General features: G+C 34.5%; 1 protein-coding gene across 3 annotated transcripts in view; it reads left to right on the forward strand.

The window, feature by feature from the left end:
- The window catches only part of LOC131800892 (aminopeptidase N-like), a 280,466-nt gene that overhangs the window by 106,511 nt on the left and 161,710 nt on the right, over positions 1-12,245 (forward strand). Inside the window, exon 3 of one of the 3 annotated variants that reach the window (XM_059118760.1) lies at positions 4,404-4,439. The exons of the other annotated variants lie outside the window; for them this stretch is intronic. Coding sequence (XP_058974743.1) covers positions 4,404-4,439 — 36 coding nt within the window. The remainder of the gene's footprint in view (positions 1-4,403; positions 4,440-12,245) is intronic. 3 annotated transcript variants of the gene reach the window in all.

A 12,245-nucleotide genomic window follows, 5' to 3' on the forward strand; every position in this document is an offset into this window, starting at 1 on the left:
CATATTTAAAATGATTTTAGGAGAATGAAACAAGATTCTTCGAGAATACATTTCTTGGTGTCATTAGGAAGGGTGGAAAGATAAAATGTTGGTCTACTAAGGCTAGACATATTGGTATCCTAAGGAAAGACTTCCTTGTGTTCTAAACCAGTTTAAAAAATTATCAGTCGGTTTGGCGACAGATGTGTACCCTCAGCCAATGTTCGATTACTTAAATATATATTTGACTTCTGTTATGATTATTCAAACTGTTGACCCTCTATGGAGTAGGTTCCGAAGGAATGGGTCAATATTGTCCATTTCGTATTGGACCTAAATAAATATGAAATAAATATGGCGACGTGCCAGGTTTGGAGTATATCGACTACTTCCTTCACTTCATATGAAATATGTGATAATTTCTGGTAAATGTTAAAATGTGCGTGAGGTTCCAGATATAGTCGACCGAAGTAGTCCATTTTCATACTCTATCTAATACAGATAAAACTATTGTTATGGGCAAATTTACAAGAAAATCGAACATTTGTATCCAATTTTATGCGCAGTCATAAATTTTGTATTCATCCCAGGATATAGCAAGTTGTAAATAATAGCTGACTTGTTTGGCAAGTTATGACAGATCAAAGTTTTGAAAATTGTCTGCTTTTGTGGGTGAGGTATCGGAAGAGGTTCGCAGATAGATATTATCTTCTCAACCGATCTTGTGTTAGCAAAAATTGTTGTGTGTTTAAAATTTTAGATTTGGATGTTTATTTCTTTGATCGTTTTATTTTTCAAAATCTTGAACCCTATGTGGGAGAGGTACCGGAAGAAATGGTCCTAACTCTACAACCTTTGTAAGAGATATTGTTTTGATAGAAATATTGAGATGTGTCAAGTCTGAATGGAATCGGGTGTTAATTTTGCGTTTTATGAGCTTCATGAATATTCAAAATTGTGACCCTTTGTGGGGGAGATAACAGAAGGAGTGGACATATATATATTTCATCTTCACACCAGACTGTGGGTTAATCAGAATATGGTGATACGAAATATTCATAATAGACTCTACAAAGTATATATACAGGGTTGCTCATATTCGACGGACCCATCTGGCAATGCCATAACTTTTAACAGAGATGTCACATCGCTTAATGACATACCGCGTTTGAAGCGTCAGTCCAAGCAGATTTTTACCATGAACCAATACACGCCACGCGAGCGCTCTGAAATAGTTGAAATTTACATTTAACAGAAGAAGTCAATTGTGAAAAAAAAAAAAAATGTGAGAAGTGCACCTTCTAAGAACACCATTAAGCGTTTATACGAAAAATTTTCGACTGGTAAGGTTCTTTCTAATCCGAAGAGGCCATATAAAAGTCGACCAAGGCGATCGGCCGAGAATATCGCTGCCGTACGAGCCAGCGTTGAGAGGTCCCTAAGAACATCCCAAAAACGCCGTTCTCAGTAGTTGGGCATGGCTCGATCCACTTTACAACGAATTATTCGCATTGATTTGCATTTGAATTCTGCATCATTATTCACCAGAATCGTTTCAAATTTCGTATTGGAAGATATTAATAGGTGCTACAACCTATAGCAAAAAATTTTGTGTGCATGTCCAGGTCTTCGTATAGCCCCCCAAACAACGGTATCTCCCGATATTCGGTATTTTCATGATTTTAGCGTCTTTATTTATCGAAATTATTTCAAATTTCGTATTTAAAGTTCGTAATGGGTACTACAGCCTATGACAAAAAATTTCAGGTCCACGTCTTCGTGAAGCCTCCGTATAATGGTACCTCCCGATATTCGTTACTTTTATGATTTTAGCAACATTATTTACCAGAATCGTGTCAAATGCCATATTGGAAGATCTTAATAGGTGCTACAACCTAGGGCAAAAAATTTCGTGTGCAGGTCCAGGTCTTCGTATAGCTTCCCTATAACGTACCTCCCATTATTCGTTACATTTATGATTTTAGCGACATTATTTATCGGAACTATTTCAAATTTCGTATTTGAAGCTCTTAATGGGTACTAAAGCCTATGACAAAAAATGTCGTAAACCGGTGCACGTCTTCGTGAAGCCCCCGTATAATGGTACCTCCCGATAGTCGGTATTTTGATGATTTCAGCAACATTATTTACCAGAATCGTGTCAAATGCCGTATTAGAAGACCTTAATAAGTCCTACAACCTATGGAAAAAAATTTCGTGTGCAGGTTCAGGTCTTCGTTTAGCCCCCATATAACGGTACCTCCCGATATTCTGTATTTTGATGATTTTAGCGAAATTATTTATCGGAACTATTTAAAATTTAGCATTTGAAGTTCGTAAAGGGTACTACAGCCTATGACAAAACAATTTCGTAAGCAGGTCCACGTCTTCGTGAAGTCCCTATATAACGGTACCTCCTGATATTAGGTATTTTGAGGATATTAGGTATTTTGGTATTTTGAGGATTGGAAAATCTTAATAGGTGCTACAACCTAAGGCAAAAAAATTCGTATGCAAGTCCAGGTCTTCGTATAGCTTCCCTGCAACGTACCTCCCGTTATTCGTTACATTTATGATTTTAGCGACATTATTTATCGGAACTATTCCAAATTTCGCATTTGAAGTTCGTAATGGGTACTACAGTCTATGACAAACTTTTTTGTATGCAGGTCATCGTATTCATATAGCCTGATATTAGGTATTTTGAGGATTTCGGCAACATTATTGACCAGAATCGTTTCAAATGTCGTATTGGAAAATCTTAATAGGTGCTACAACCTATGGCAAAAAAGTTCATGTGCAGATCCAGGTCGTCGTATAGCCCCCAAACAACGGAATCTCCCGATATTCGGTATTTTCTTGATTTTAGCCACTTTATTTATCGGAATTATTATTATTATTTTTTTTTTTTTTTTTTTGAATTTTTCAAGTTCCTTTCGAATGGTGGTGGGTATTAAAATTTCGGCCCGGCCGAACTTAGCTGTTTTTTACTTGTTTTTATTTTTTATTTCACATTTAATAAGAGCTGTAATTATTATTACCCTTTATGGGGGAGGTACATGATGGACTGCACCAAAGACTGTGCAGTATTTTTTTTTTTTTGAAAATTTCGACCTTATTTGTGGGAGGTACAAGAAGGAGTGGATCGGTTTTTCCCATCTCCAAACACGATCTAAGTTTGATAATAATATTACGATGTACCAATTTTGGGCCAAATCGACTCCAAACGGATTTGGTTCAAAGAGACCTAAGGCCTGTAACCGTTCTTTCGATGAGACTCGTTTTGGGCCTATCAAATGATATATACCCTCCATAGCCATTTGGTTGAAGGTATAAAAATTATTGTGGGAGAAGACATTTCTAGGACGAATTAAAAATGTTGAAAAAGAGAACATGTTGGTATTTAAAGGCTAGGCCTTTTGGTATTCTAAGGGAAGACTTTCTTTCTTTCTAAAGAAAAGTCATCATGGTTTTCATGATACTCTGAACTTCAAAGAAAATACTCTTTGTTTTTTTATTAGAAGACTTTCCTCTCTACTAAGGGAAGACCTTCTAGGATTCCATGAGAACCCCTCCCACTCATCTATTAAAGGATCTCATCTTCAATGAAAAAGAAACTTTCTGATCTTCTCAGATTATTTGGTCTGTAATAAGAAGACCTTCTTGTCTTCCGCACGAAAACTATTTCGTTTATAACATTTATCTGCTACATTACTCCACCACAACTGTTTCTTGCCCCAAAAATACATTGACTTTGAAATTTGGCGGCGCTGTGTAGATTTTCAAAGAATTTTTGAAATATTTTTTTGATATTCAAAAATGTGTTCTTATTCCACTGACATAAGAAACAGAAATGCAATTTGTGCATATTTTGAAAAAAAAAAAAAAAAAACAAAGCAAAACAACACACTTTTGATTTTACTTGAAATATTTGAATAGTTTTTTTTTTTTCATTTTCTCAAAACACAGATACTCAGAAACGTCCAAACGTCTATCTTTTTAACCGTGCCGTACATCCACCTATTCGCTCATTCATTTAGTCAGTCATTTATTACATTAGTTCAATGATATAAATAGTGAATTTCGTAATAAATATTAATAACAATTGCTGCTATACATCGTTAATTTTCATTTTTTTCTCTTTGTTTTTTTAATTTGTCATAGACAAATTAGTATTTCTTGATTAGTCAGTCGGACAGACAGCCATTCGTTATTAGTTAGTCACACTTGAAAATGAGTTGTTTTCTCTGCTTTCAATTACAAATTCTTTGCTGTTTTCAATATTTTTTTTGTTTTACATTTCTTTTGGGTAACATTTTCACTTGGCACATTTTTTTTGTAAATGCAATGCCTTTTATTTGAAATATTAATAAAAGAATTTAAATGTTTTTTAATATTCCCTTCAAATTGCTGCAATTTTATAGAGGATTCGGATGCCATTATAGGTGTGGAAAGTCCAGGTAATTAATGCAACTATTCACTTTTGTGTTATTATATCACATAATTATAAAATTATAAAAATATTCTTAACCATTAAGGAATGGTCAAAAGTCGGACGGGGCTTACCATATGATACCCTACACCACTATGTGTGTTTAGTAGAGCTCCCGTTACAAAAACGTTTATATTGGGAATTTATGTGAGGTACAGGGTTCCCCATATTCGACGGACCTTTGGGCCCTTTTGTCCCATTCCAATCGACGAGGCTTGTACGCAGGCAACATTCTTTGCGTCAATTGAATTTTGTACGGGAACAAATGCAAATCAATGCGAATAATCCGTTGTAAAGTGGACCGAGCCATGCCCAACTGCTGAGAACGGCGTTGTTGGGATGTTCTTGGGGACCTCTCAACACTGGCTCGTACGGCAGCGATATTCTCTGCCGATCGCCTTGGTCGACTTTTATATGGCCTCTTCGGATTAGAATGAGCCTTACCGGTCGAAAATGTTTCGTATAAACGCTTAATGGTGTTCTTAGAAGGCGCACTTCTCACATTTTTTAATCTTTTAAAAGCACATTGAGTTTTCACAGTTGACTTCTTGTAAATTTCAAATATTTCAGAGCGCTCGCGTGGCGTGTATTGGTTCATGGTAAAAATCTGCTTGAACTGACGCTTCAAACGCGGTATGTCATTAAGCGATGTGACATCTCTGTCAATAGTTATGGCGTTGCCAGATGGGTCCGTCGAATATGGGCAACCCTGTAGATCATACCAACTATGAACATTATTTGAATGCGTATCATGGCTTCAGAGTAGTCACAAATTGGAAACTACATATATCCAACTCTGAATCGATTTTTAAAAAATTTGAAGGAGGCTTTTGTAACTCTAGTACCAAATCTATTCAATTTGGGCTATACTACATAAATGGTAAACGATAACAGCGAAATCGGATGAAGATGAATATTGAAGCTATATAAAAATTTGATCCGATCTCAATAAAATTTGGCAGAGGTATTTTTGAGCATTATCTGATGCCCTTTATCAAATATCGTTGTTGGGGAGTGCATATTACGCATGTGAGGGACGAATGTTATTCTCATGGAATAGCAAAACCCTATTCTCCTAAATTAGCTGAATCCTATTCTCATACCATAGCAGTATGCCATTCTTGTAGAATAGCAGAATATGCTATTCGTATAGAATAGCAGAATATGCTATTCGTATAGAATAGCAGCAGAATATGCTATTCGTATAGAATAGCAGCAGAATATGCTATTCGTATAGAATAGCAGCAGAATATGCTATTCGTATAGAATAGCAGCAGAATATGCTATTCGTATATAATAGCAGCAGAATATGCTATTCGTATAGAATAGCAGAATATGCTATTCGTATAGAATAGCAGAAAAGCATGCTATTCGTATAGAATAGCAGAATATGCTATTCGTATAGAATAGCAGAATATGCTATTCTCGTATAGAATAGCAGAATATGCTATTCTCGTATAGAATAGCAGAATATGCTATTCTCGTATAGAATAGCAGAATATGCTATTCGTATAGAATAGCAGAATATGCTATTCTCGTATAGAATAGCAGAATATGCTATTCGTATAGAATAGCAGAATATGTTAATCGTATAGAATAGCAGAATATGCTATTCGTATAGAATAGCAGAATATGCTATTCGTATAGAATAGCAGAATATGCTATTCGTATAGAATAGCAGAATATGCTATTCGTATAGAATAGCAGAATAGCATGCTATTCGTATAGAATAGCAGAATATGCTATTCGTATAAAATAGCAGAATATGCTATTCGTATAGAATAGCAGAATATGCTATTCGTGTAGAATAGCAGAATATGCTATTCGTATAGAATAGCAGAATATGCTATCCGTATAGAATAGCAGAATATGCTATCCGTATAGAATAGCAGAATAGCATGCTATTCGTATAGAATAGCAGAATAGCATGCTATTCGTATAGAATAGCAGAATAGCATGCTATTCGTATAGAATAGCAGAATAACATGCTATTCGTAGAGAATAGCAAAATATGCTATTCGTATAGAATAGCAGAATATGCTATTCGTATAGAATAGCAGAATATGCTATTCGTATAGAATAGCAGAATATGCTATTCGTATAGAATAGCAGAATGCTATTCTATACGACTGAAATCACTCTACCTTCCGAACAAAATGAAGTAGATTGATAAAATTTTACTCAAATGTATATTATGTCTGCAGGACTTTTGGTATTGAAAATGGGCCATGTAGGTCCACGTTTTGGTTTAGCCCCATATAATGGTACCTCCCGATATTCGGTACTTTGATGATTAATTGTTTCAAATTTGGCATTTGAAGTTCGTGATGGATACTACAGCCTATGGCAGAAAATTTTACGTGTAGCTCCACGTCTTCATATGGCCCCCATATAACGGTTCCTCCCGATATTCGGTATTTTGATGATTTTAAGGACATTATTCTTCGGAATTGTTTCAAATTTGGCATTTGAAGTTCATAATCGATACTACAGCCTAAGGCAGAAAAATGTCTGTTCAGGTCCACGTCTTCGTATAGCCCTGTATGCAGTTCCACGTTTTGGTATAGTCTCCATATAAAGGGTTTTTTCATGTTTCGCATTTGAATATTGTAATGGCTTATGACAAAAGTTGGCTATGCAGGTCCACTTCGTCGTATTGACCCTTGCCAAATTCGTTGCAAATGGTGGAGGGTATTCAAAGTTCGGCCGGGCCGAACTTACAGCTTTTTTACTTGTTTTTTTAATATGTTTAAATAATCCGCGTTAGTCCTTCGAAAAATTATCATTTAAAAAATCTCGATTTTCCTTTCAAAAACTGTCTTTGGAAAAGTCGAAGAACCATTCCTTTAAGAAATATTAAAGTTCATGAATGTCCTTTGAAAAGGTTCCAGATAGTCCTTTGAAGAAATATAATTAAAAAGTCCACGTTAATCATAATTAAAAACCACCATTTTCGTTTGAGGATTTTTTTTTTTTGAAAAAAAAAAATCAAGTAAATAATTAATATCAGTTACTCATTATTTGGTAATGAGAAAAGTAAGTCAGTTTCTTTTTTTTTATTTTTTAAGAAAATCCCACTTTTTTCCACCTACTAATAATACAGTTCGTAGAGTGTTTACATTACCTTTTAATGCCTTATTCGGCTTATACAGCTTTTAATTTTTGTTTAAACTAATCATAAAAGACTCAGGCGTGGCGCCTTAAGTGGGGAGTTGCTCGAAAAGGGTATGACATTTTTATATTTGTAAATTTTCTGAAACATACTTGTTTAGGTGCGCAAACAACAGTATAATGACCAAAACTTGAGGTTTGAAGATTGGCGCCCAATATGGGGGCAACATTTCACATTGTAGTTAGAAATAGGAGACGGTAGATGTGACTCAAGAGGAATTTGTATTAGCAAATTACGTATTTTTTTCAAATAATCGAAAAAAACATTTGATTAATAAACGGTTTAAATATGGCGCCCAATGTGGCATGCATATAAAATATCAGTGGGAAATGGTTGTGGATGGGCATAATTATCCAGATAGATGTCTTAAATAATATATATCTGAAGTTGTGCACAATTCTCTGACATTTTATAAAAGTTTTCAATGTCGGCGCCCAACGTGGGATGCAACAAAAAACGACCCAAAATATTCTTAACATATCAATTTTATAGTATACTCTGCCTATTAAAATAAAAAACTCAAAGAAAAAAATCTACCTCAAACAAACTGAATTTCGTGACTGATTTTCTGCAGCTGCTGTCTTCTGAAATCACAATATATCTGAGAATTAAATTAAAAATCTGTTAAACAAATTCGAGGAACTAAAAAACATTCATATGTCAACACTCCATTTTTGCAGCTCAGTGCTATCACGTGTGATATATATTCCATTTATTTATACAACAAATGTTTGCACTTACCACCGTATATTGGGTTTGTTGATACAAAGAATTGGCATGTGCATAAAATATACCGCCAGATAACGTACAGACATACATATTGTCATGTGCATATACATATACATATGTATGCCTTAACAAATTTTCTTCTTCTTCAAAAATAAAACCGCCTTTTCCGCCATGCACTGCTCGATGATGATGATATCATTTCGTTTTCAGTTAAAAGTTTGCGTTTAACCTTGAAGTTGCAGCAAAAAGCAAACCTACAAAAAATCCCAATAAATAACTTCACAAACAAATTAATGGCATTTTTTGCTTTTGAAGGACCTACCATCGTGGATGTGCGCGGTTTGGTTATGAAAAAATCGAAATTTCTAAGAAATACTGAGCCATCGTCAGCTGCATGAAAATGAAAAGGGAGAAATGAAAAATAAACAAATATGTTTCGATGTCAATAAATAAACGGTGTTTAGAGGTCGCCATATTAATTTTTTTTTTCAATTTTTTAGGGAACGGGTAGACATGTTTAGCTTTATAGAGAAGAAAAACCAAAATAAACAAACCGAAAAAAAGCTAATAAAACATACAAACATTTTTAGGTACATTTGGTATGGATGATTTTCGATTTTTATTGGAATATTTTTTGGGTGAGATTTAGGTAGACCGCACACATTTGTATTGGAAATAAATAAAAAACCGATTTTTTTTTACTTTTAATGGAAGCCTTCAGAAACCTAAATGACTTCCTAATGGTTATTAATGTATTCCTGAAAGCCCGTATGCGCGTAAAATAATATTAAGTGTAGGGTTTAAGGTTTTGGTGAAATTTATGATGTTTTTTTCGTGTTACATTTTAAATACGAATTTCTTCTGTTCAGAGACTCACAATGAAATTGGATCTAGAATATTTCTTCATTTGACACTCTCCCCAAGAAATGAAGAATTAGGGAGATTTTGACTTAGGTTCGAAATGTCTAAAATTAGCAGGAAAAAAAAGTAAGCGTATAATTATCTCTTACTATTTGTAAATTTCGAATGCAATATTCTTAAAAACTATTCCACTTAGATATATGATTTATTCTGCGATTAATAGTGAAATCTTAAATAGAATATATCTTCCCTTGACACTTTCTGCCTAAATTGTAATTTTGTGTTACTTTCATGCCTCAAATGGAAAAAGGAACGATGTCTGCTTTTTTTGCAAATATTTTTATGATATCAAATGGAAATAGGCTTTTCTTTGTTTTCAATTATATTTTTTTAAATTTCGAATGCAATTTTCTTAAAAACTATTAAACCTAGGTATATGGTTTATTTCAAGATTAATAGTGAAATATTGTATAGAACATTTCTTCTTCTGACACTTTCTTTCTTAATTGTAATTTTATGTTACTTTCCTGCCTCAATTCGAAAAAAGACAAGGTAAAGTTCATGAAAAAAAAAACAAGAAAAAATATATATTTTTTGATGTTTTCTGGGAGAATTTTGTTGAAACCTAGAATTAATTTTCACTTATACAGGGTCAGATAAAAAATCTGCAACAAAGTCAAGCGTCATAATTTTTACATTTTTTTTTTCAAATTTTATTGAATGAAAGCAAAAAATGTCGGAAATAGCATCAAATTTTAGAATAAGTTTAGATTTGTTCGAAATTGTCACCTTTGGTACGAATTATGGCCTTCAAACGGCCAATGAAACCGTCACACGCTGCCGAAATGTTGCTCTGCGGTATTTTGGCCCTTTCCCGGCGAAGCGCTTGCTTGAGGTGATCGACACTTTCGTATTTTTCAGTGCCAACCTTGCTTTCCAAAATATTCCAGATACAATAGTTCAACGGATTGGTATCCGGAGATTTTGGTGGCCATTGTGCGCTGAAACCTCATTTTTTAAACACTCTTGAGAGGCGCGCACTCAGCAATGGTGCTGAGTCCTGTTGGAATGTCCAAGTTCTGCGGCCAAAATGTTTGCGTGCCCAAGGCTTTAATACACCCTCCAGAATATTTTAGCGATAATATTCGTCATTTATTCTGATGCCACGGTCGATAAATACGAGCGGAGCGCGAACGAAGGTGCACCTTTTTGGCAAGTGAACACCATCATTTTGTTCGTTTACAAACTGCTGGACAACGAATGTTTTCTCATCGGAGAAAACCAAATTCAGCAGTTCACCACTTTCAGCCAAGCGAAGCAACTCTTTAGCTCCTTAGAGTCTACTTTCTTTTTGTTTCAGTGTAAGTTCTTGCGCTTTTTGGAATTTCAATAGCTTTACCCTGAGCTCATTTTTCAATATTTGCCGAATGGAATATTGGGATATGTTCAGCTCACGAGCCATTTTTCGGCTACTGCGATGCTAGTTTCGATCAAGTCGCTTCTTTACTTTTCGAACCATTTCTGCTGATGTTGTTGTTTTCTTCCGTCCACTTCCTTGACGTCGGGCTACGCTACCAGTATCACGGTAACGAACGATGATAAGATTTATTCACATTTAAATGCTGGAGTGTTCTAACGATAGCAACTTGTCGTTTTCCCGCCAAATATAAAGAAATCACACTATCACACTTGAATTCCATCACGAATAACTTTTTTTCTGGAAAATTCTCACGAAAATGCGCCAAAATACGCTTGTAAAGAATATAATGAGCTGTCAGTTGAATAATTTGAACAGCTGTCGGACGAGTGGCTTAGTAATGACACCAGTTTGAAATTGGTTGCAGTTTTTTCATCTCACCCTTAAATTCCCTTGAATTAATTTTTGGCGCCCAACGTGTGGCATAAATAAAATTACTGCTGAAAATGATTAGCATAAAGAAATGAGTATCTATAAAGATGTTTAAAAAATTATTAGGGGCGATTGGCAACAAATTTTTAACAAATTTGGCGTTTGGCGAAAATGGGATGTAAATGAAACGGTGCAAAGGTTGTATATGAATATATTACGAATTTGATAAACCTATCTACAACATATCTGAGCTCTAGCATTTTTCAATCCTTATAGGAATTATTTCGAAAAAAAAACTCACCCTTATCTCGAACTTACGCCCCAGGATTGAGTCTTAGTATAAATTTTAGGATTCTAGCTATATTATACAAAATATTCATTTTTAGCGCCCAACGTCTGGTATAAAAAATTAGTGATGGAAATCGTTATCATAAAGAAATGAGTTTCTGTAAAGATGTTCCAAATATTATTACGGGCGATTGGCAACAAATCATTAAATTATAAAATCATTTGGATTTGGCGTTTTATATGACTATACTACTAATTTGACAAATCTATTTACAAAATATCAGAGCTCTAGTATGTCGCAATTGTTCAATAGGATCGGTACAATAATTAGTACCTTTTAGTACTTTTCGTACCCGTATGGGACGTATTTCGAAAAGAAAAACCAGGCTTGTCCCGCCCAAGATTGAGTCTCACTCAAAAAATTCAAAATTATAGGTATAATATACAAAATATTCATTTTTGGCGCCCAACGTGTGGCACGATTAAATTACAGCTGGAAATGGTTTTCATAAAGAAATGAGCATTTATAAAAATGTTTAAAATATTATTACAAGCGATTGGCAACGAATCTTTGAATAACAAAAAATATTTAGATTTGGCACCCAACGTGGGGTGTAAATCTTTTTTTTTTTTGGAAATCATTATCTCTTTTGGCGCAGGACTAAATTAAGTCGAAAGAAAAATTAGACAAAACCAATGTGAGAGAGTTTATCCATTTTCTCAACTTTTCCAACAATTCCTTAGAAATAATAACAGTTTTCCATTCTCTCACTTGCTTTCATTCTGAAGCCTTTGAGGCAGCAACAGTTTGTGTACTCAGTCTCACCTTAGACCTCTTCTCTTGCTTTCCAGCAAAACTTATTTCGAAAAAGCCA

This window comes from Musca domestica, unplaced genomic scaffold (genome assembly GCF_030504385.1).
Source record: "Musca domestica strain aabys unplaced genomic scaffold, Musca_domestica.polishedcontigs.V.1.1 1, whole genome shotgun sequence".
Lineage (NCBI taxonomy): Eukaryota > Metazoa > Arthropoda > Insecta > Diptera > Muscidae > Musca > Musca domestica.